This window comes from Callithrix jacchus, chromosome 21, assembly GCF_049354715.1.
Source record: "Callithrix jacchus isolate 240 chromosome 21, calJac240_pri, whole genome shotgun sequence".
NCBI classification, from domain to species: Eukaryota; Metazoa; Chordata; class Mammalia; order Primates; family Cebidae; genus Callithrix; species Callithrix jacchus.
Window position 1 is genome coordinate 50,463,104 of NC_133522.1, and position 25,428 is coordinate 50,488,531.

The window sequence follows — 25,428 nt, forward strand, 5'->3', positions numbered from 1 at the left end:
AAACAGAAAACAAGAGACGTCCTAGACTAACACCCGAACTCATCTGCCTCTAAAATCCACCCTTGCTTTACCTGTGAGACCCAGGAGAGGAAGGGTAACATGTCACGGTGATGCTAGCTCAGACAGCTGTCAGCCAGGAGGTCTCTGAGGAGAGGATATGTCCCTCGGCAGGAAAAGCTGGACCAGCATTGGTGGTGTGCCAGGGGAGGGAACGTGAGCTGCCGGGTGAATACCAACCTTCCAGCGGCCAGGTTTTCAATCAGAGTTTCTCAGTGCAGTGGCCACGTGGAATGATCAATTCAAACACTGAATTGTACCAGTACGACCCAACCTTCAAATGCAGTGTTTAGTAGAAGCCAAGAGACAGAATACCAAACTATATTTACTGTTTACAGTAGTAAAGGACAACAAATGTGTACAAATTGGTGAATAAACACAACAGAGCCAACAAACATCCCACCGAAGCCCATACAGCAAACAGGAAATGAGGACATTTTTAGCAAGATTTCAAGCAAGCAAGAGATGATGGGTTGTTCAGGTGACTATAAAAAGGCAGAGAATGGCCACCAAGCAGCAGTGGATCCTCAGGGAAGGACGATGGGCAGAACTATGAAAATGTTTAATTGGTATAGATCCCAAAATATTTCACAGAACTGAAATCACCAGACTAATGCATAAATTCAATACATACTTGGAAAGCAGCACAGCACAAACCCACGAGAAGAACGTGAAGTCATCATTCCATGGGTTCATTTGTAACCACACTTGGAAGCTCTTTTACACAACAACGTAACTGCAAATTCAGCAATACTTAATCTTACTTTTTTATGTATAGAACATAATTATTCATCAGAAGCAAATACTAGAAGAAATCTGAGGCCACAACACCAATACCAAATGAGAAATGTGGGAATTTCTTCAGTATTAAGAAGAAAAAGCCAATTCTGGTTGTGCCAATCCTTGCCTGTGTGCCAATGCCAGGTACTGAGCAGGGAGTGGGGCGGGAGGGTGGCAGGGGGGTGGGTCCTGGGCCTCAGACTGCAAGGTCACATGCTCAAGGGCCAGCGAGCCTGTGGGGCCAAATTATCAAAGGACTCAGTTATTTTTTACCCTTTGAAAAAAACATTCCAGTATTCTCCCTTAAACTTTACCATATACTGACAAAGCCGAAATTCGCAATATTTAGCATTTTAATCACCTGTGCTTATAACCACAAATGACAGTCTGTCCTCCCTACCCACCTTTCCCCCCGGCCACCTGGCCGACAGCCGCGCCCCACTGCGGGAAACACCAATTCTCCATGTGACTGGAGTGAGCAGAGGAGGCAACCAGCTTGGGAGTTGGATCCCTGGCCAGACTGAAAGCAAACATTCAGGCTACAATTTTGGGGTTAAAAAAAAAAGTTACCGGAGGGGGAAAACAAAAACAAACCCAAAATACCTTGCAACTCATTTTACCTGAACAAAGGTAACAATTCTGATTGGCCCGATTTCAGTTACAGATTCATCCCTGCAGATAGAGTTTTGAGTCGCTTGAAGTACATCAAGGAGAGGAAAACCATTGTGGTTTCCACAGACGACTTTGTGGTCGGCATGGTCACCATTCAACAGCAATGCAAGGACGGACGGCCCAGGCTGGGGACGGCCCTCTAGAAACCATGCCCCGCCAGGCTGCTCTCCGGCGCACCTCCTGTCTGCTGCTGGAACACATCGATGGTGTCCTCGTCCTCCATCTCCAGCTGTCACGGTTGTCACAACAGGCACAGCAAAAGAGAGGGGAGCCTGTTAGTCTTCCTCGGAGGATGAGAGCCTCCCTCACTGGTTCGAGTGTTCCCTCCACCAGGGGCATCACCTGACCACACCTTGGCTCTTGTCCGTCTGGACTGCAGCTCAGCACACGGGTGAGAGGCATCGCTACATGCTCACCACAGGCCTACAGTTCACCAAGCTTCTCCTAACAAAACTCACAAAAGCATATTCAAAGCTAAAATGTTAGCTGATAGAAAAACTGTGTCTGGGCTGGGCACAATGGCTCACACCTGTAATCCACTCACACAGCACTTTGGGAGTCCGAGGCAGGTGGATCACAAGGTCAGGAGTTCGAGACCAGCCAGACTAATATGGTGAAACCGCGTCCCTACCAAAAATACACACAAAAAATCCAGGCGTGGTGGTGTACGCCTGTAATCCCAGCTACTCCAGAGGCTGAGGCAAGAGAATCACCTGAACCCGGGAGGCGGAGGCTGCAGTGAGCTGAGATGGCGCCACTACACTCCAGCCTGGGTGACAGAGTGAGACTCCATCTCAAAAAAAAAAACTGAGCCTAAAAAAATCAACTGAAATGTCTAAAATTCTTATTGAAAATTACACAAAATTAGATTCTAGTTAAGAACATCTGATGGGCAGGACTGAGTCCTAGGACTGCAGGAGCCATGTGCCCTATACCAAGTGCAGGGAAACATGCCATAGAAGCCAAGTCCCCAGCTCACAGAAGGGCCCATCAAGTGGGGGTCCACTGCCGCTTCTCCCTGCCCCTCCCCCTCCAAAGCCCAGGCAAGGCAGTGAAACATGCGGGCTCACTTCCCTCCCCTGACCCAGGGGGCGCAAAACACCCACCCTGATCTTCTTCCATTCTCTGAGCAAGAGGAAGCTTCTGCCAGTTGCTACAGAGACACAGCAGGACTGGGAGCAGTCATGCTCCCAGACGGAAAGGAGTCCCATCAGGGCTGTCCGCCACCCTCGCCCTGCCGCAGACACGGCGGGCTGGAGGGAGAGCCCTCAGCAGGACTCCCTCTGCCCCTCGGTCCACCTGTCCACAGCCTGCCCTCCGACTCCCAGTCAAGCCCTGGAGACTCCATGAGGCCCTCCCTGCTCAGCTGATCTCACAGCCTCTCCCTGGTGAACCCTCCCAGAGCTGCCACTGTCCCAGCGCTGATTTCCTAAAGTAGCTAGAAATTGACATTTATTGCAAAGATGTTTTCAGTATTTATTAAATACTAAATATTAAATATTTAAAATATTAAATGTTTTACAAAAATATTTCCACATAAAACATTCCAGTGGATTCTCACAACCTCGAAAGGGAGAAAAAGCAGGTATTAGCTCCATTTACAGTCAGACAAAACTGAGATTCCACAAGATGAAGTGATTCTTGGTCACAGGGACTTCAGCTGACAAAAGACAAGAGCTGCAGCTTGAACCAAGTTTTAAAAAATGTCTGTTTCCGAGTCCCAAGCTCCTTCCACGACAATATGATGCACTGCGACGTGACATATGAGATCTCATTCATTTCACCATGTGACAGGTACGTGCCTGAGATAAAGGAAATGTGCTGACTGATAATCAGGTGTGATGGCACATTCTGTCCACTCACGTCATTTGCATAAGACACCTAAAGGGCACAAGAATCAAGCCAGCCACGAGCTGCACGGAGGCTACAACCACAGTGTCCAGACAATGAGTGGGAAGGGCCACTGAGTGCTTCCCCCACCGTGAGGATGGGCCTGGCAGTCGGCCCCATCTCCAGACAGCAAGAATGATGTCTGCAAAGCAGTTTTCTCATTTGAAAATTAAATTTTAAATTTGAAAAGTAAATAATCTAATAATCAAAATCATTACGGAAAAAGCAGAAGGCATTCTGTATGAGCTCCCATCTATGAGTCTCAAATAAGCATATCCCAGATGGCAGTTACCCCACACAAATCGGAAGTCACCCTGGAACCCACAGGAAGCCAGCTCCATACCTGTGCTGGAGTGTCGGTCTCATTGATTGGCTGCCCGTCAAACCTGAATCTAATCTGTCTCATTGACAAGCCCTGAAAAGGAAAAGCAGTCACCATTAAATAGTTCAGATACAGCTTAATTCAAAAACTAAATATTTTGATCCAGTATCAGCGTTGTGCTGTGCAGATTAAGACCCAGTTCAGTATGAGCCACTCGCGAGTGGACCTCCAGCCTCCTTCACGCGGCGCCTGACACCCGTGCTTTCAGAACCGTCTGTCCTACCGTCTTCTCTCTGATGGGCTAAAACAGGTCATTTTCAACCCGGGTTTTGTCACACCAGTGGATACTGGGAAATTCTTAATCAGTGTCAGTTCAGTTTCAGCGCAGATAGGTAAGCTGTCCATGGCGGAAGGAAAGCAGACTTATATTTAAACTCCAGAAAACAAGAGACGTCCTAGACTAACACCTGAACTCATCTGCCTCTAAAATCCACCCTTGCTTTACCTGTGAGACCCAGGAGAGGAAGGGTAACATGTCACGGTGATGCTCAGACAGCTGTCCCTCAGCAGGAAAAACTGGACTAGCACTGGTGGTGGGCCAAGGGAGGGGACATGAGCTGCCGGGTCAATACTAAGCTTCCAGCAGCCAGCTTGTCCATCAGAGCTTCTCAGTGCAATGGCCTCATGGAATGGTGCGTTCAAACACTGAATCCTCTCTCCCCTGGTGCCCTGACCTGCCCCGCCTCACCCCTCCCATTTCCTTCCAGAAGCCGAGTAGAGCTACACTGCTGGCACCACCACCTCCCCGCTACAAAGTTCTCGGCAAGGAACTGGATGTGTGACAATGAGGGACAAGACAAGAGGCTGCGGAAAGCCGGGGAGCCTTGAGGAGGGCAGCAGGAAGGAGAGCACGCAGCCTTTCTTGTGTCCTGAGGGAATGGAGAAACACGGCCAGGGACAGAAACATTTCCTCAACAAGCAGTTCTGATTTAACTGAAACCAGACCAACAGGTTTAAAACGTGCATCTGCTCCCCCTTGAAGCCCCAATGAAATGACGGAAATGGAAAAGGCACAAACAGCAAGGACAAAGAAAATGGGTGCGGGGATGGGCAGAGATGTCCCGCTGGGCTGGGCCAGAGGCTACCAAGGCGTGGACACTGCTGGTCTGATGGACACTGTGCTAGAATCCTGGAGCGGAGGGACTGGGCAGGCCCCAGCCTGGGAAGCAGGGCTGTGGCAGGCAGCTGACATTGAAAAGCTGGCTGGAAGTTCACATGCAGAGCCCTAAGGCAGGACCCCTACAACCCCGTGCCTCCCACCGCAGCACACAGGAGGTCTGCTTTCTGAAGAGGTGGGTGCAGAGGTCCAGTCGCAGGGCGGAAGCAGGCCCATGGAAGCCAGTGTCCTCAACCCTGTGCACCGAGCCCCCTCTCTCTCTGGATATGCCCCTAGGAGGCTGGCCGGAGCGTAGAGGACTCAACTGTCAAACTGCAGCATCTGGGCACCTCCAGAACCCCCAATCCAGACAGCTCACCCCACGTGGATGCACAGCCCTGGGAGCACAGCCATCCAGGTACACAGCTTCTCAGTGCTCCATGCTTGCACAGGAGAAGTCAGCCTTCGTGAGAGCAGTCAGGGAAAGGCTCAGAAAGGAGGGGAAGAGCACAGAGGAGAATGGAGAGGGAGGAGGCAGGAGAATGCTCCCAACACAGGCCTGTACACACACACACCCCTCACACATACACACACATGCGCATACACCACACCCACCTACACACACGAAGTAAAACATAATACTACCTTCAGAAAACAATAAACTACTGAGGATGGGGGTGGTGGCTCACATGTGTAATCCCAGCACTTTGGGAGACAGAGGCAGGAGGATCACTTGAGCCCAGGAGTTCAAGACCCACCTGAACCACATAGGGAGACCCCTATCTCTACAAAATAAAAAAATTAGTCTGGCATGGTGGTATGTATCTGTAGTTCCAGCTACTCAGGAGGCTGAGGCAGGAGGATCACTTGAGCCCCAGGGGTCAAGGCTGCAGTGAGCCATGATCTCACCGCTGTGCTCCAGCTGGGAGAATAGAGAGACCCTGTCTCAAGAAAATAAATAAATTGCTACTGAGAAAAAAAGAACACTCAAAGAACAGAAAGAAAAAGGAACTTTGCCGGGTGCGGTGGCTCACGCCTGTAATCCCAGCACTTTGGGAGGCCCAAGCGGGTGGATCACGAGGTCAAGAGATCGAGACCATCCTGGTCAACATGGTGAAACCCCGTCTCTACTAAAAAGACAAAAAATTAGCTGGGCATGGTAGCGCGTGCCTGTAATCCCAGCTACTCAGGAGGCTGAGGCAGGAGAATTGTCTGAACCCAGGAGGCGGAGGTTGCAGTGAGCCGAGATCGCGCCATTGCACTCCAGCCTGGGCAACAAGAGTGAAACTCTGTCTCAAAAAAAAAAAAAAAAAAAAGCAAAAGTTGCTTTCGGCCATGCAGTGTCTCAAAGACGCTGCCCTTCTGTGCCCTCTCTGACACAACCCTGGAGGATGTGCTCCACCACCAAAGGGAGGAGGACAGATCCAGGAAACACCCAGGGGAGAACCAAGTTTCTAGAAGGATGTGAACAGGAGGCCCTGGGACCACGACTGTGCAGCCAGCCTCACAGGCAGCAGTGCAGGTGGGGCAGGCAGGGAGCCCTGGAGAGCAGTGGGAAGAGCAGAGCCAGAGACATGTACACAGCCCCACACGCCTGCCATCCTGCAGCACAGCAGACTATGCGGGCACCTGGGAAGTCATATACACAGTGACCACCAGCCCAGGCAGCACACACTCCAACAAGGGCCAGGGTCCAGCACCAGGCAGAGGCTGGGTCGCTCACTCTGCTGGGAAGATCGGGGCCTGCATGTCCAGAAGCTCAGTTTCACCTTTTGCAGGTGAAAATAAGATCTGCCTTCAGCAAACAGAAGTCAGAGGGGCTGCTTGCCAACAGCGTGCAAGGTGGTGGCCAGTGACTGCCTCTCACAAGCAGGGTATCAGAAGCGCGAGGTAAAGAGGAGAAAATCTAACTGAAAATCCATAGGCAAGAGAGTAAAATAAAAGGGCGACGAGTTGCTGCATTTTCAAAACAGCTAAAGAAAAGCAGCCTCCAGGTCCCACTCAGGGAAGCAGGGCTCCCTGGGGAAAGGCACCTGGCTGCAGGGCCAGACCCCCAACACTCCAGGCAGCAGCCAGCAGGCAAAGCCCATAGGAGTGGCCTGGAGAGGGACCCCCTGGCCCAGGGCGAGTCCTCCGAGCACTACCAAGAATGACTGACACGCACACACATACCAAGTCCACAATCACACAGCAACCAGAAGGCGTCCGCCCAGCAGGGCACTGCCAGTGAGGCAGCTCATTATCCTGAAACTGGAGAAGGAGGAGAAAGAATCACACACTTTCTTTCCTTTCCTAACAAAAGGGAAAACCACACTGCAGATGAGGGCACTGTTTCTCCCGGGCTACTCCAGCTCATATGCAAGGACAAGGTGACAGTGCCATGGGGCACACGCCACCTGCAGCTGCAGAAAGGCCAGCCCCGGGCAGGGCTCCCAACAGCCTTCAGCATCACAGACTTCACAGATGTCAGTGCCCCATGAAGAACACAGCCCCCAGGAAGCCGCCTTGTCAGGAAGAAAACCCCACTGCACTCATCTGAGCCTCCAGGGCCCCCCGCCACATAAAAGGCCGTGGGGGCACAGTCAGCAAGCCCAGCCTGGGCCAAGTTTACAACACAAGCACCCGCCCACCCGCCTGTCCGTGAGGAGGGCGCCTCGAGCAGCTGCAGCTGGGTCCAGCCCCGACACTCATGTTCCCGGGATGCCTGGAACCCACGGGACCTGCACACACGCGGGAAGCCGTGCGGGGGGCCGAGGCGCGCACCTGCCTCTCGCAGTAGGCCTTCATCAGCTTGCTCAGCGGTGTGTGCCTCTTGATCTTGAACTGCACCACGGAGCCGTCCTGCCCGGCCACCTTCAGGTTGATGTGGTCGTTCTCTGTCTTCACGCCCTCCTGCAGGGGACACCAGAGACTGGCCTCAAAACTGTGTCTCAAAATAACCGCGACTTTGCAGGGCAGGTCCTTAGGTGACCATCAGCTCTTTGAAGTCCTTAAAGACAACCTAGTTCTTAAAACTGTCCAGGAGTCGGAATCACTCATGTGATTGTCTCATTTTTACACGGAATTGATTTTTAACTTCCACTTGTTAAGCATCTGTGGGTAAAACAATGCGAATCTACAGTCCTCTAACATGGTTAATTCAAAGAAAACCCGTTTAATAAAGCTAGGGAAAAATCAGAGAAGATCCATCTTTATTTTAAAGTGATTCTTGTGGGCTGGGCACAGTGGCTCACACCCATCAACCCAGCACTCTGGGAGGCTGACGTGGGAGGATGGCTTGGGCCCAGGAGTTTGAGACCAGCCTGGGCAACACAGCAAGACCCCATCTCTTTTTTAAAAAATTATTCTTATGAAAGCAGTAAAAAGACATATCCACAAGTCACTACAGCTATTCAGCACTAGTAAAAGAAACCAAAACAGAACAAAACATTTGCGACTCAGAGGGACCCTGTGGGTCATTAAAGTGGTGACCTCAGGAATGCAATTGAGGAGAGCCGCTTCCCACGGCGGGCAGCCAGGCTCCTTCTCACTGCCCTGTCATTGGCAAATGTGAAGGGAGCCATCTCCGAGTACTTTCTGGTTTCAAACTGTCCCATCTGAGAGCAGCGGGTAGCATTTTATTTTTTAATTCATGCCATGCTTGAAGCTGCTCAGCAAGGCACAATCAGCGTGTCTTGTTGCCTGGAAATGCATTTTCAGTTGAGGCAAGAAGCCGATGTCAACAGATTGGGAGCCAACTTCGGGGCAGCTCAGTCTGAGCAGCAAAGTGGGACACCCCTCAGGCTGCCTGCACTGCTGGGTGAAGCCGTCTGAGTGAAGCGACGGGGCATCTGAACGTCAAGTCTGGAGCACCCTGGTACCTTCTCACCCTACGCGGAGGTGCTCCCAGAGGGAGCACTGTACATTCCTGGAGACCCTTGGGGAGGTATGGTGCTCTCTGTCAAGGGAGCAAGAGTGGCCTGTGAGGGGCCCTGGCAGTGAGGGGCTCCAGCCACAAGCCTGAAGATGTATATTCTGAGGTGGCACTCACCCCCCAACTCCAGTCTTGGACCAGGCATCCCTGCCCACTCCAGGGAGGACACTGGCTTCGCAGCAGCTTGAGTGGTGAGCTGGCACACCCCCATCCCCCCACCCCCTCACCCCCAATGTGGCCTCCAGCACAGAAAAAACTGGCCCAGGAAGTGAGGGCATGCAGACCACTCCGGGCAGGATGTTAGTGGGGACCCCTGCATGAACCCCCTTCACTTCCCCAAGCATGAGGACTCACTGGTTTCTTTAGGGAAGGAAGATATGGGTGTGTTCAAAGGCACAGATGCAGGACCCAGACCTGCCCACACCGGGCAATGGCTGCGGCCCCGGGAGAGGCTGGGGCAGGGCAGGGCCAGCCACAGCACCTCTGCCCCATTAACAGCCAGATGCCAGGAATGAACAGTCTGTTCCAGATCCCTGGTGAATTCCTAATAAACAAATGAACTCGTGAGTTAAAAAATGAAGCCCTGGGCCGGGCGCAGTGGCTCACGCCTGTAATCCCAGCACTTTGGGAGGCCGAGGCGGGCAGATCACAAGGTCAAGAGATAGAGACCATCCTGGCCAACATGGTGAAAACCCGTCTCTACTAAAAATACGAAAATTAGCCGGGCATGCTGGCAGCTGCCTGTAGTCCCAGCTACTCGGGAGGCTGAGGCAGGATATCACTTGAACCCGGGAGGTGGAGGTTGCAGTGAGCTGAGATTGCGCCACTGTACTCCAGCCTGGCAACAGAGCCAGACTCCGTCTCAAAAAAAAAGAAGCCCTAAAAACATGGACCCCAGTTCACTACAGGCAATCCTCTGCCTCAGCTATTCGGGGAAGTCAGAACTATTCTCCACCTGACCCAAAAGCTCTTCTTCCCAGCACCACTGGGTCCCAGGGTCCACTTCTTCCCCTTCCTCAGAGGCCCAGGGCAGAGCTGCTCCCACACACACGAAGGGGACCCACCACAAGTGGGTCCGGTGAGGTGGCAGCCATCAGTCATTCCGGAACTGAACAAGTATTTTCAACGGAATTGGACCCTGAAGTTGAGCACGTGGCAGAGCTAGGTTTAAACACTGCTGAGAAAATGGGTCTCATAGGTTCTTCATTTACTCTTCGCTAAGAGGAAGCTACCTACAAAAACACAACAGACACTTATCCTTGGCCTAGTTTTTTTGCTTTTTGTTTTTTGGAGTCTGAGTTTCACTGTCACCCAGGCTGGAGTGCAGTGGTGCGATCTTGGCTCACTGCAACCTCTCCCGCCCTGGTTCAAGAGATCCTCCTGCCTCAGCCTCCCAAGTAGCTGGGACTACAGGAGTGTGCCAATACGCCTGGTTAACTTTTTGTATTTTTAGTAGAGACAGGGTTTCATCATGTTGGCCAGGCTGGTCTCAAACTGCTGACCTCAGGTGATCCACCTGTATATCTGGCCTAGTTTTAACAAGTATTTAAATATTCCAACAACCCCAGGGGTGGAAGAAGTTTGAGTTCACTGAAGTCAAACTGTAAAAAGCAAAGGTCACTCCAAACACTGGATAGAGGTTTCCCTGGAGTTTCACTACACAGCAAGTGGAGTGCAGCCTTCCAGAGAGACCCCGCCCGTGGTTCCAGGAGCTTCAATCCCAGTTCCCACTAGTGTCTAGCACTGAACCTCCACGCTCACTTGTAAACGGAGGGTGGTCACCTCCAGGACCAGGCCAGTATCAGAGACAGCCTCCTTACAGAGTCTTCAGCTCTAGTCATCTTCCACTGGGATATGACACCATCTTCCACTTGGTCGACAGTGCACACCAAGGGCTTCAGAAGTTTCTCTTTCTTTTTTTGAGACGGAGTTTCGCTGTTGTTACCCACACTGGAGTGCAATGGCAGGATCTCGGCTCACTGCAACCTCCGCCTTCTGGGTTCAAGCAATTCTCCTGCCTCAGCCTCCCAAGTAGCTGGGACTACGGGTGCGCACCACCATGCCCAGCCAAGTTTTGTATTTTTAGTAAAGATGGGGTTTCACCTCGTTGACCAGGATGGTCTCAATCTCTTGACTTCGTGATCCACCCGCCTCCGCCTCCCAAAGTGCTGGGATTATAGGCCACCGCGCCCGGCCTAAGTTTCTCTTTTTTTTTTAGGCTAGTCAAGTAGTTTCTGTTTTTTTAATCCTGGTCAACATGACTACAGACCCTCCCAAAGACAGGCCAGTGCACCTTAGTGAAGGGTGCACACCCCAGGACTGAGACAGGATTGCATACTCCAGTGTGGCAATCGAGGAAACTAAAACACACCCAAGGCTGGCTAAGGAGGGGTGGGCATGCATAGGGGATGGGCGCAGACAGGGGTGGGGGTGGGGTTGGGAAGGGTGGACGCACACTGGGGAACCCGATGGGGAAGGGTGGGTACACAACGGGAGGTGCGATGGGGAGGGGGTGGGCGCACACGAAGGGGGATACGATGGGGAGGGGTGGGTGCACACTAGGGAACGAGGTGAAAGGGGTGGGCGCACACGGGCGCACATGGTGGAGTGGGTGGGTACACACGGGGAGGGATGGGTGCATACTGGGGACACGATTGGGGAGTCTCGAAGAGAGGTGGGCACACACCGGGGATGCGATGTGGAGGGGTGGGCGCACACGGGGAAGGGGGGTCGCGAAGGGGAGGATGGGTACACTGGGGGCACGATTGGGGATCGCGAAGGAGAGGGGTGAGCACACACGGGGACACGATGTGGAGAAATGGGTGAATACCAGGCGCGCGATGGGCACCCTGAAAGGATGGCAGAGCTGTTCACAGGGGCCAAGCCCCTCAGAGCACGCCCCTCCGGGGTAACCCCGGACGCTAATCCCAGAGCCAACCCGTGCGCTCAACATGCGACCCTCCCAGGGCGATGCGGCGGGAGAGGGCGACGCCACCGGGCAATGACTCAAGAGAAGGCCACGCAAAGACGCCTCAGGGGCACCGCCGGGGCGAGATCGGAGGGCGCCGCGCTGGGCAGAAGCAGCGCGGGGCCCACACCCGGCGCAAGACCTGCCGCTTCCCGGCCGGGGAGGGGCGGGGCGTGGAGCAAGGGCGTGGCCAGGCCCGGCGGGGGCGGAACTGGAGGCACAGAGCGCTTCGGGGCGGGGCGCGCCTTAGGCGGTTCCACTTCGGGGCGGGACACTACAAGGGGTGGGGAGCGGGGCGGAGCCTGGCTATGGGAGGAGAGAAGGGGCGGAGTCTTGTTGGGGGCGGAGCCGGGCTGGAGGCGGGGCGCGCCGCCGAGCGCCGCCGGGCGGGGGAGGGGAGCGGCGAGCCGGGCGGAGCGGGGGAGGGGAGGGAAGAGAAGGGACGGGAGCGCAGGCGGCGCCGCCGGCCTGGGCGCGGGTCCCCGAGGTCGCCGCGGTTTCCTCGGGCCGACGGGGAGCGGCGCGCGTCGGCGGACGCGCCCAAGACGCCCGCGATGGCCGCGCGTGCAGACGGGGGCGCCGCGCTTACCTTGGGCTTCTCCTCGGACATGGCTGCTCGGGCGGCGCGGGCAGGCGGCGCGGGGGAAGCAGCGCGGAGCGGGCGAGTCACGCTCACGGCCCCGCCGCTCTCCCGCCGCAACTGCGCGCGGGGCCGCGCTTTATCCCCCAAATCCCGGCGCGCTCGTTGGCCGGCGGGGGGTCACGTGTCTGCGCGCGTGCACGAGGCGCGCTCCCTGGGGCGTCGGGCGCGCGCTGGCCTGGCCGCGGCTCCCGGCGCTTGGAGATGCGTCACGGGGCGGGTCCGGCGCGACCCCGGCGGGCTCAGACGGCCTAGGGCACTGGGGTGCGCGGGCCAGAGGCGCGTGCGGGGAGCCCGGGCCCTGGGGACCCCTGCCTGCCTCCCCTCCCGCGCCCTGGCCCCGACTCCTTTTCTGGGGACAGCGTTCCTGGGGTGCGGGAAGTGAGGCCGGGCCGCAGCCCGTGAGGCGGAGGAGGGAGGCCCCTGGGGGCGACGTTCCCTCTCGGGAGCCGCGGACGGAGCGGACAAGGCGCCCGCGGGGTCCCGGCCGCCGAGGCCGCGCGAATCAGGCCCGCACCCGGGACGGTTGGGGGCGCCACGCGGCTCCTTGCAGCGGCAGCTTCCTGTCCGTTGTCAGCCCGGGCCGGGCTCCCTCGGCCGCCGCTCCCACCGGGCTGTGCCGGGCCCTCAAACCCGTCCTCAGGAAGACCCGTTTTACCTACGAGGAAACTGAGGCACTGGGCGGCCCAACCATCCCCAGGTCAGCGCTGGTGAGCAGCGCCGAGCGCGGGCAAACCCAGGCTGGACGCCGCCGGTGCCGGCGGAACGGGGGCTCGCGGATGCGGGAAACGCGCTGGAGCGCGGGGCCGGCAGGGCCTCCCCGGACTTGCGGCGCCATTCCTGGGGTGCCCGGCCCTCCCCGCCTCCGAGTCTGTGATCCCAGGTTCTCGGATGGAATGCGCGTGAGGGCGGGCACCCCTGCGTCCCTCGGCAGTGCCAGGGCGGTGCCATCCGGGCATGGCGGAGGCGGGGGAGCCGGACCCCGCAGGCTCAGCCGGGAAAGGGCAGGACCTGGATTTGAACCTAAGCCTCTGAGCCGGGGACGGCCCAGCCAACCGAGCGCGGTCGCAAAGCCAGGGGACAAATCTTAGCGGACCGTAACTTCCACTCTTAAGAATTGGCTTTCTTGGCTAGAGCCCCCACTGAGGAGCGGGAAGGCCGGGGAGGTCTCTCGGTGAGAGGGTCGGACGGTCAGCCCAGGTCCCAGGGTGTGGTCCCATCTTTCTGGAACCTGGAACCCAAGGCCTCGCAGAGGATGCGGAGGTGGGCGGCCGGCTTAGGCTGTCTTGGGAGGGGGACCCCTGCAACCAGCCCCTTGCGAGGGGAAGCGGGGCTCAGAGCCCCTAGATTGCTGGTGGGGAGAGTCGCAGGGCAGGCCGACTCCGAGACACTGTTGATCCTAAAACATAAGACCACACGGTAGCACGGACATTAGATTCCCACGGGCTGTGGATAAGGCAGCCCGCTTCATGTTGTGGACGTGAGAAACACGCAGCTTAGAACTGATGACACGTGGAGCCCAGGTGTGTTACCACTCGCGGTTAAGCCAGGTGCATTCCTCTGACAAAAAGCCGTGTCACGAATATCAAGGATGCTCAGATGACATTCAGTTTTCAAGAGCAGGCTAAAAGATGATGGTGGTCCGAATCAAGTCATGCTGTGTCTGCGAAGAAAGAACGCTGCTCCCACACTCTGACCTGCCCCAAATCCTTCCTGTGACCACAAAGATGCAAAAAGGCTCCACTGAGCTGCGGGGACACAAAGGGCACTGCTGGTAGACCAAACACCAACAGGTTTCTGAAGGACACAGCCAAAGGGGATCGAATGGACCAGAGAAACCAGAGCTCAGGAAAAACCAGGGCCTACCATGAGCACAGGGTCCAGATCCGAGACTGCCAGAGCCCGTCCTCAGTGTCGCCAACACCTGGTGATGGTCCCAAGAAGACTTACAAGAAGGCAGGAGCTGGGAAATGAGTAAGAGGATTGCTGACGTGAAAGCTCAACCCGTGTGCTGACTAGGAGAGGGGTCCTGGCTGAGGACACAACTGCCAAAGTCACAGGACTCTCCCATGACAGAGAACTAAAGAGAGGGAAGGTGGGAAGCCAGGACACTGGGCCTCAGTACAGGAAGGGCTGTGTCCACCTGACAGGAGCTACAGAAGGAGAAGGTGGAAAAAAGGAAGGCAGGACAAAAATCAAAGGATTGAAGAAAGTATCTCTGAGGCCCAGTGCAGTGGTTCCTGCCTGTAATGCCAGCACTTTGACAGACTGAGGCAGGTGTATTTCCTGACGTCAGGAGTTCGAGACCAGCCTGAGCAACATGGTGACGACCCGTCTCTACTAAAAATACAAAAATTAGCCAGGTGTGGTGATGCATGCCTTTAATCCTGGCTATTTGGGAGGCTGAGGCTGGAGAATCGCTTGAACTCAGGAGAGGCTGCAGTGAGTCGAGATCACACCACTGCACTCCAGCCTGGGCAGAAGGACGAGACCTTGTTTTAAACAAAAGAAAATAAAATTCTCTGAACTAAAGAAATATTTGACTCTATAAATGGAAAGGACCCCTGAGTATTGAATGGCTGAGAGAAGACAGACACTGAGATGGGTGGTGTGAGGAGAAATGCCTGAAGCATTCAGAGAAGTTTTTCCTTACAGTTAGGAAGGACTGGTTGCCTCAGACAAACCCAAGAAAAATAGCTCAAAAATCGGTATAAAATATTTTTAAATCTGTTTAAGTATATCGGATAGTTACAAAAACAAATTTTTCTCTGAGGGGCAAAGACCTCCCACCACCTCAGGAAAAAGGCAAGTTGTTTTTTGTTTTTTTTTTTTTCTTTGAGGCATTTGGTGATAAGTATCCTGTATTATTCAGCCCAGACTTTCATAAAAAAATACAAACCATGGATAGTTATTTCCCAGCCTCCAGGCAGTTCTGGAGACTGGAAGCCCAAAATCAGTGAGCCATCAGGGTTGGTGTCCAGTGAAGCCTCTCCTCCCAGCTCGTATGTGGCCACCTTGGCATGTTCTCACATGGCCTTTCCCCTGTGTGTGCAGATGGAGAGATCTCTGGTGTCTCTTCCTCCTCTTGCAAGGACACTGGTACTATGGGATTAGGGCCCCATCCTTACCACCTCCTTAAAGGTCCTATCTCCAGATGAAATGGGCTTCACTATGTGAATGCTGGAGGACACAATTCAGTCTCACATATGCACTGGGAAGAAGTTGACACTCTGAGTGAGCTTTTGAGTCTTACAGGGTTGGGGACGCAATAATTGGTGACGGCCCCCAAGATAGGCTCTGCTGAGTGACCCAGACCTTCAGCCGAGAGCACTGAGTGCTGCAGTAGGGGAGGAAGGCTGAGGGGTGACTGGATCATCCCTCTCAAAGTCTGAAATCAAGCTTCCAAAGGGCTCAATCCCAGACTCAACTGATCTGCCCTCTTTCCCAAGGCCAGCCTGAAGCAAAGGGAAATATACTGAGGAAAATAGCATCATCCAGGGCCTCAAACTAATGAAAATATTTCCATACACAATATCCGGATAAAGTTCACAAAGAAAACCAGAAGACAAATGATCCAAAGCCAAAATACATATAAGAAATAATCCCATGGAATTATTATGTCAACAGGATATTGACATTATCATACATAGACTTTAAAGGAATGTGATTAATATGTTCAAGAAAGTAGATTATGAGACGAAAATGTTCAGCAGAGAAGTGGGGTATATAAGAATCTAATGGAAATTTTCAAACAAAAAATATACTAGCTGAAGTTATAAATTCAGTGGATGTGTTTGAAACAGATTAGACACAGTGAAAGAGATAATTAATGAACTGAAAGATAGGTCAGAAGAAAATATTCAGAGTGGCCGCAGTGTAATCCTAGCACTTTGGGAGACCAAGGTGGGTGGATCACCTGAGGTCGGGAGTTTGAGACCAGCCTGGCCAATATGGCTAAACCCCATCTCTACTAAAAATACAAGAAATTAGCCAGTTCTAAAGCTCCCTTTTTTTTTTTTTTTTTTTTTTTTTGAGACAGAGTTTTGCTCTTGTTACCCAGGCTGGAGTGCAATGGCATGATCTCAGCTCACTGCAACCTCCGCCTTCTGGGTTCAAGCAATTCTCCTGCCTCTGCCTCTCGAGTAGCTGGGATTACAGGCACGTGCCACCATGCCCAGCTAATTTTTTTATTTTTAGTAGAGACGGGGTTTCACCATGTTGACCAGGATGGTCTCGATCTCTTGACCTCGTGATCCACCTGCCTCAGCCTCCCAAAGTGCTGGGATTACAGGCACGCACCACCATGCCCAGCTAATTTTTGCATTTTTAGTAGAGACGGGGTTTCACCATGTTGACCAGGATGGTCTCGATCTCTTGACCTCGTGATCCACCTGCCTCGGCCTCCCAAAGTGCTGGGATTACAGGCTTGAGCCACCGCACCTGGCCTCTTCAGCCCTTTAAAAAAAAAAAAATAGCTAGGTATGGTTGCAGTTGCCTTTCATTGCTTGAACCTGGGAGACGGGGGTTGCAGTGAGCCAAGATCACGCCATTGCACTCCACCTTGGGTGACAGAGCAAGATTCTGTCTCAAAAAAAAAAGAATATTCTGACAGAAACAGAGAAAAAATATGGGCAATATAGCAAAAGGCCTAAGAGATATGCAATATGGTGAAAAGGTATAATGTTTTTTTTTACATGGAGTCTCACTCTGTTGCCCGGGCTGGAATGCAGTGATGCGATCTCAGCTCACTGCAACCTCTGCCTCCTGGGTTCAAGCTATTCTTCTGCCTAAGCCTCCTGAGTACCTGGGATTACAGGCACATGCCACCATGCCCAGCTAATTTTTGTTTTTTTAGTAGAGACAGGGTTTCACCATGATGGTCTGGCTGGTATTGAACTCCTGACCTGGTGATCTGCCCACTTCAGCCTCCCAAAATGCTGGGATTACAGGTGTAATGCATTTATAAAATGGAGTAACACAGAGAGAGAATAGGCCAGCAGTGATATCTGAAGAAATAATAAGAGAATTTGTCAAAATTGATCAAACGTAACAAAACATAGATTACAAACATACTATCAACCACAATCAGAATAGATTTAAAAAAAAAAATGCTTGATTACATACTAAACCTGAAAACCAAAGACAAAGAGAATAGAAGCTGTAGGGGGGAGACCCCACAAGTGCCGTGGGGAGGGTCTGAAGCTTCAGCCTGTTCCCATGTAAATATTGATTTAGAAAAGAATTAGAAATGTAGGCACACAGTTATTCCTTTATATAATCATATATAATATTATAACTGCTCACTTATAACCAGAAAGATATGTACTCAATATAACCTTTAATTTTACTAATAACTATGGGGTTATGAAACATGGAACTGAGGTGACATTGTGAACAAAGTGATCCTAAGGCCAGATGCTCTAAGCCCTGTCACACCCGCATAGGGCTGCTGGAGGGCACCTCGGGTGTGCAGCAGTGCCAGTGCTGGGAAAGTGCCCAGTGTTTAGCCAGTAAGGGAAGGAGATATCCAAAATGGCTGAGACATCTCCTTCCTGGGGAAGTTAGGAGAAAACTCCGCTTCTCCAAGCTCTGTCAGGGAGGCCCACAGACATCCGGGGGCTTAACTGCCTCTCTGTGATGCTGTGCTTCAGTGATCATGTTCCGTGTCCACTCTCACGCTCTGCTTCTGCACCTAGTTTCTCTTCTTCTCAGAAGATAAAAATTAATGTCCTTGACATTTCCGACAAATATGTGAAGAGCGCTGACGCATTAGCTTTTCTCCTCGCCTCGGCTGCTTGAAAGTCCTGGGCCCCCTGTCTCCAAGACACAAGTTACCTGACCCTGCACTGACCACCATCACCTCACCCTGCCTTCCCTGACCCCTGCTTTGTACTCAATAAAAGTCAGAGTGTCCAGGCACTCGGTGCCACTGCAGGTGTCCACACTTTGGTTTGCAGTGGACCCCCCAGCCCAAACCCTCTTTATCTCTGTGTCTGTGTCTTTTATTTCTACAGTTTCTCATCTCCGCACCAGCAGAGAGGGAGATCCCTATAGGGCTGAACCCTATAAGAAGACAGACAGAGGAGAAACTAAAGGACTTACAGCTGACTTTGCAACATGAACATGGAAGCCATGTAACAATGGAATTAACATCTTCAAAGGGGTGAAAGAAAATAGCTGTCTACATAGAATTTTATACCCAATGACAAGATCATGTAAAGGTAGAAGTGAAATAAACATATTTCAGAAAAAGCAAATCAGAGAAATGTGAAAGGAAAATAAAATCTTGGCACCCAAATTCACTCTGTCAAAAGGAAAAAATTAAGCTGAAAGCTGAGTCCTGCAAGAAGCTGCATTTCCTTTGGTTCCTAAGCAGATAGTTACAGATAAAAGGTAAACATCTCTACCGGTAGCTGCTCTAAATTCACCTTATCTTATGGAAAATGCCAATTCAGTTTGCTGGTCATGAGATGAATGCACAATTGACTCTTCCCCAGTGGCTCCTTTTCTCTTGCACCGTGTACATTCAGTCATGTGATCACACCCTTCCTCTTTAAATACTAACACCCGCAAAGTCAACTTGGGAGAAAGGCACGGACCACAGACTATTTCTGTGATTCCATGTTTTTTTCTCCCAGGAATTGTCCTTATCCTTGGCGAAATAAACTTCTAAATTGATTGAGCCCTGTCTCAGACACTTTTTGGCTTAGAGAATTAACTGCGAGAAAGCACACACTAAAGTTAATACTAAAAGGATTTCTTCAGCAGAGGGAAAGTGGCCCCAGATGGAAGTATGAAGTACAGGAAAGAATAAAGAACAGTAGGGCCGGGCGCGGTGGCTCACGCCTGTAATCCCAGCACTTTGGGAGCCCGAGGTGGGTGGATCACAAGGTCAAGAGATGGAGACCATCCTGGTCAACATGGTGAAACCCCATCTCTACTAAAAATACAAAAATTAGCTGGGCCCGGTGGTGTGCACCTGTAATCCCAGCTACTCAGGAGGCTGAGGCAGGAGAATTGCCTGAACCCAGGAGGCGGAGGTCGCGGTGAGCCGAGATCGCGCCATTGCACTCCAGCCTGGGTAACAAGAGCGAAACTCCATCTCAAAAAAAAAAAAGGACAATAAAAAGGCTGTAAATCCGAGTAAATCTAGAGAGACACTAACTGCATAGAACAACAATAGTAATGCCTTCTGGAGTTCTAAATAGATGTGGACTTAGAATAAGTGATCACGAAAGCAGGCAGAATTAAAGTGTTCTAGAGTTCTCGCGGTATCTGAAAACTGGGAAAGGGGAGGACAGAGTTTTAAGACATTTTCAGAAACGCAAATACCTACCGGGGTTTCCATCCATGGATCCTCATTGAAAGAATCATCATGGATTCTCTGCAGCAAAGTGCAAATGGAACTCATGACAGACATTCAAGCAGGACCAGTGTGAGCTGTTGAGTGGGCTGTGCACTGCGCGGCTCTAGGACACCGCTACAGCATGATGGATGACTCAGAGTTCTGTGTTGTTTCCTGGCTGGGAAAAAAAGTGAGCAAGGAAACCAGCAAAAGTCATTGTTAATACTAAATACTTTGTGCTGCATACTGTAGAAAAAATACAGTGTCTGGGATTAAAATCACAGAGGATTATAAGCAGATGGAAGGGGCAGATACAGGAGAGGGAGAGAGGAAGAAGGGAAGTACAAGCATACTGCAGTTCTTATCTGGTTCAAGGTGAAAACAAAGATATTAATATCTGTTGATAGAATAATGGGAGTTTAAACACATAAAAATGCTCAAGTTATGTATGCATTTTTAAGTATGCATGTTTAATTTAAATGAAAAAGTGGTTTATAAAGAAAAAACTTTACCAGCCTGGTCAACATGGTAAAACCTTGTCTCTACTAAAATTACAAAAATTAGCTAGGTGTGGTGGCAGGCACCTGTAGTCCCAGCTACTCAGGAGGCTGAGGCAGGAGAATCGCTTGAATCCAGGAGGTGGAGGTTCAGTGAGCCTAGATGTCTGTTGCTCTCATTTTTATTGAATTGCAAATCTGGGGGGAGGGTACTAGGGCATGGTCTTGGTGGTCAGCTACTGGGGTTGGGGTAGATAGGGCGTGGCAGTGATAGGGTGAAGTACATCACGTGTCATGCAGGTAGGGCCCAAGAATTTCAGGTGGCTGAGATGAGGTAAGGAGCATAATGTGTCAGCACTTTTTCCACAGTGGTCAAGAAAGAACATAGACGTTAAGATTTACGTTACTTTTACTGATTATCCCTTCCAAGAAAAAAGAAACCAGGTGCAGAAGCGGAACATGAGAGTGGACATGGAAGGTGACCGCTGAAGCCCAGCATCGCATAGAGACAGTTAAGCCCCCGGATGCCTGTGGGTGTCCCTGACAGCGTCAGGCCGACCGCAAGAGCTCGGAGGGGCGGAGTTCTCTCCTAACTCCTCTGGGGAAGCAGACGTCTCAACTGTTTTGGACGTCTCCTTCCCTAGCTGGCTCAACAGTGGGCACTTTCACAGCGCTGGCGCCGCTGCCCAGCGAGGCGCCCTCCAGCAGCCCTTATGCAGGTGTGACAGAGGCTTAGAGCATCTTGCCTTAGGGTCATTCCTTTCACAGTGTCACCCTGGGGTCACACTTCTGACCTGAGAGGCGTTAGTAGAAGAATTAGGATCACCTGTGAATAACTAGGATCACCTGTGAACAACTAGGATCACCTGTGAATAACTAGGATTTCCCCCCATGAATAACTAGGATCACCTGTGAATAACTAAGAACTACTCTGGTTATGTTTCTAGTTACTTTCTTCCTCATTATTTATATGGAAATAGGCTGAGGCTTCTGGCTCCTGCTTCAGCACTTATGAAATCTCCCCCCTATAGATCACCCCACCATGCCCAGCTCAGGGTTGATTCATTTACAGAATCAGGGGACCCCCACCTCCAGCACTCTCCTGAGATTTCTACCACGTTCACAGCCCCCAGGGCCCCCATTTACCAGTCTTCTGATTACAAGGAAGGGATTTTTCTGGAAACTTTAAAACCCACACTGCCCCCACAGTTTCGGGGGGGTTGCCCATGCAGCTAAGCAGCCAAAGGAAAGAGAGGGGGGAAAATAACAGGAACTTCCCAATGCTCTTTGGATCACAAGGCTCCTTTCTTCTAGTTTCTGTGGCCAGAAAATGTGTATTTCTCTTGAGGTTTGGGGTCCGTTCTGCCACCCTAGTGCAGTGCTATGATGGGATGCTCTTGGGAGAGGGCTGGGAAAAATTTTTAAAAGTTAAAAACCAAAGCAAACCAAAAATCCAAATTCAACGCACATGCTTTGGCTTGCAGAGTCTCTTTTCCTCTGGCCAGAAAAAAATAGAATTTCTTTTGGAATTTTTTTCTGTCTACATATGGTGTGCAGTTCCACACAGGGGTCAGCCTGCAGTCTACGCTGGGCGATGAAAGACAGAGAATACTTGGAAACTCTCCCCACCAGCTTTTTATGTTTCAGTCTCATTTGCCAATTTGCTTCCTACTGTTAACTTTTCCAAGTCCTCAGATAGTTTATGTATTGTCCAGAGCTTTCAGTTGTCTACAGTAAGAATGCTCCATATTGTCCTGTGACATGGTAAAAGCCCCACAGAACTGCGTACCTCAAGCATACCTGGCTTTCTGTTGAAACGGCTCTCTATAACCCAAATGTGAATAAGTAATTAAGGACTGTAATTTCCACCCTACCCAGACAATGTGTAAACAAATGCTAATCTTGCCTTTTGTGAACCACTTAACAATCAGAATGTCAAAAGTCCCCTGGCCCTCGGAGTGTCCGGAGCCCCTCACCCTCATCTTCGCCCAGGAATCCACCGGAATGTCTGGAGCCCCTCACCCTCATCTCTGCCCAGGAGGTGATTTACAGAATCCACTAGCCCTCAGAACGTCTGATGCCCCTCACCCCCACCCCTGCCCCTCACCCTCACTCCCGAGGTCGTTTTATGGGTATAAAAGGTCTTGACAGCCTCCTTTTGGGGCCACGGGTTGGAGAGGTGCGAGTCCTGCGTGGCCGCCGGCAATAAAGACCCTGCAATGTGGCATACTTTTGTCTTGGTGTTGACTTTCTAGGCTCAAGCCAGTACAACAGTCCAGCACTGGAAGTCTCTCCATTTTTAAAAGATGTTTTGTTGGGTATAGAAATCTGGGTTTATAATCTTGAAAGATGTCAGTCACTTCAGTGTCTTCCGGCTTGCATAGTTTCTGCTATCAAGTGTGTTTACTCCTTATCTTTGTTCCCCGGGGTGTAATGTGTCTTTTTATTATTATTATTATTTGCCTTCAAGATGTTTTTCTTTATCTTTGATTTTGAGCAGTTGGATATGGCGTTTTCTTTTTACAAAGATTTTTAACCCTGGCTACGGTTTTCTGAACTTGGATGTGTGGTGTGGTGTCTTTCATTATTCCTGAACATTTTTTTTTTTTTGCCATTATTTGTAAAAGGTTTCTTCTCCCTCATCTCACCATTTGAAATTACTCCAGGGCTTTTTGCTCTTTTATTTCTGTTGGTTTTGTTTTTCACTTTTTCCTCATATTTTTAGCTTGGATAATTTCTGTGGACTTATCTGGAAGCTCACTGCTTCTTTTCTTGGCTGTGTTGAGCCTACTCATGAGCCTACTGGAGGCAGCCTTCCTCTCTAGCATTTTTTTTTTGGGGGGGGAGGAAGGAAGGAAGGGAAGAAGGACGGTAGGGAGGAAGGAAGGGATGAAGGAAGGAAGGAAGGGAGGAAGCGGGGAGTGGGGGAGGGAGGGAAGGGAAGGAAGGAAATCAAGCAATGAGAGAGAGACATTGCCGACCTGGATCTAGAGGTTTACAAGTTGATTTCTTTTTTTTTTTTTGAGAGAAGGAAAGAAAAAAAAATAAGCAAAGGAGAGGAAGAAAGAGGAAGAGAAAGAGGGAGAGTAAATGGAAATATTGCTTTATTTTGAAAAAAATTGGGTATTAATAATGGCCAATCAATGTTTCATTTAAACTTATGGGTAGGTGTGATGTGGTATTGACAAGAATGTATATTTTGTGTATTTGAAGTGGGGAGCTCTATAAATATTTATTAAGTTTACTTGTTCTGGATCTGAGTTCTAGTCCTTGATATCCTTATTAATTTTCTGTCTCATTGAATCTAAGTCTCCTATCTGGGTGTTAGGATCGTTAGCTCTTTTTGTTGCATTGATCCTTTTACCACTATATCTTTGTTGCTTTAAAATCTATTTTATCCGATACAAGAATTGCAACTCCTGCTTTTCATTTATTTATTATTTATTTTTGCTCTCCATTTGGTTGGTAAATCTTTCTCCATTCCTTTGTTTTGAGTCTTTGTGTATCCTTGCATGTGAAACAGGTCTGGATGTAACATGCCATTGGGTTTTGGCTGTGTCTTTTGATTGGGGGATTTAGTCAATTTATATTTAGGGTAAATGCCATTTGATGTTGACTGGCTGTTTTATCCATTCGTTGGTGTAAATTCTTCTTTATGTTGGTGCTCTTTACTTTTTGGTGTATTTTTAGAAAGGCTAATACTGGTTGTTTCTTTCTGTGTGTAATGCTTCTTTCAGAAGCTCTTGTAAAGCAGGCCTGGTGGTAATAAAATCTCTGAGTACTTGCTTGTTCATAAAAGATTTTATTTTTCCTTCAGTTGTGAAGCTTAGTTTGGCTGGATATGAAATTCTTGGCTGAAGGTTCTGTTCTTTGAGGATGTTGAATATTGGCCCCCACTCTCTTCTGGCCTGTAGAGTTTCTGCTGAGAGATCTGCTGTAAGTCTGATAGGCTTGCCTTTGTGGGTTATCCGACCTTTCTCTCTGGCTGCCCTTAGTATTTTCTCCTTTGTTTTAACCCTGGTGAATCTGACGATTATGTGCCTTGGGGTTGCTCTTCTTGAGGAATATCTTTGTGATGTTCTCTGTATTACCTGGGGTTGAATATTGACCTGCTTTGCTAGTTTAGGAAAATTTTCCTGAATAATATCCTGAAGGGTATTTTCCAGCTTGGATTCATTCTCTCCGTCGCATTCAGGTACAACTATAAAACGTAAATTTGGTCTTTTCACATAGTCCCACATTTCTTGGAGACTTTGCTCATTCCTTTTTATCCTTTTTTCTCTAATCTTTTCTTCACGTTTTATTTCATTAAGTTGGACTTTGACCTCTGATATCCCTTCTTCTGCTTGAACAATTCGAGTGTTTAAACCTGTGCATACTTCTCGGAGCTCCTGTATTGTATTCTTCAGTTCCATTAATTCACTCATACTCCTCTCTAAGTTGTCTATTCTCAATAGGATTTCATCAAACCTTTTTTCAAAGTTCCTAGTTTCTTTACGTTGGGCTACAACATGTTCTTTTAACTCACCGAAGTTTGTTATTATCCATTCCTTGAAGAGTGATTCTGTCATCAGGAGGCGCTCCTTCTCCATCAAGCCTTGTTCCATTGTTGATGTGGAGCTGTGATCATCTCTAGAGGTAGAGGTGTTCTGACTTTGAGTATTCTCAGCCTTTTTACGCTGGTTTCTTCCCGTCATTGTAAATTTATCCTCCTGTCGTCTTTGAAATTACCAACTTTCAGATTAGGTCTCTTGAGTGGACGTCCAGGTTGTTAGTTCCCAGGGCCAGAGCAGCGGCGTTAAGACTGATGGTGCTTTTCTGCCCAGGATTCTCCTGTCCGGCTTCCTTCTTGTGTCCGTAGTAGGCGACTCTGCCTTCCCGGGGCTCCAAACCTCGGTCAGAAGGGGAACCGGTCCCGTTTACTCTGCGCCGAGCGCTGCCGCGCCGAGGTGCAGGCGGAACCGCTGCCCCGGTCACGAAGTCGCGCTGGCGACCCGTGTGATTCCTCCACTGGGGGATCTGCTCCGTGAGCGACCAGAATTTGTCTGAAAGTGTGGCTTCCTCTTGTTCTCCGCGCCTTCCCTGAGAGCTGCAATCCCGGGATGTTAGCGATCGGCCATCTTGGATCGTTCTCCTAGCATTTTCATTTGATCTTCCTTAGCATTTCAATCTCTGTCCTGAAGTTTCT

The 25,428-nt window shown here is 50.6% G+C and overlaps 1 protein-coding gene across 2 annotated transcripts; it reads right to left on the reverse strand.

The window, feature by feature from the left end:
- Positions 1-362: 362 nt before the first annotated feature.
- Positions 363-12,462, reverse strand: SUMO3 (small ubiquitin like modifier 3). Of its 2 annotated transcripts, XR_004737717.3 has the most exons (5): positions 12,348-12,462; positions 7,641-7,769; positions 3,743-3,814; positions 1,458-1,738; positions 363-1,070 (listed from the first exon to the last, which is right to left on the reverse strand). XR_004737717.3 is itself a non-coding variant. In XM_008986799.5 (4 exons), exons 1-4 carry the CDS (start codon positions 12,366-12,368, stop codon positions 1,649-1,651), a joined length of 312 nt encoding a protein of 103 aa, XP_008985047.1. In that variant the 5' UTR covers positions 12,369-12,462; the 3' UTR covers positions 363-1,648. The 2 variants fall into 2 exon arrangements, 1 of the variants encoding a protein (XP_008985047.1); XM_008986799.5 differs by having other exon boundaries at positions 363-1,738.
- Positions 12,463-25,428: the final 12,966 nt, after the last annotated feature.

Bases quoted from the DNA above. Each gene is read 5' to 3' on its own strand.
- SUMO3 (XM_008986799.5), bottom strand. From the start codon at position 12,368: ATGTCCGAGGAGAAGCCCAAG. The intron at 3,815-7,640 runs GTGCGCGCCTCG...TTTCCTTTTCAG, and splicing joins AGGCCTACTGCGAGAGGCAG to GGCTTGTCAATGAGACAGAT. The intron at 1,739-3,742 runs GTATGGAGCTGG...CAACCGTGACAG, and splicing joins AGACCGACACTCCAGCACAG to CTGGAGATGGAGGACGAGGA.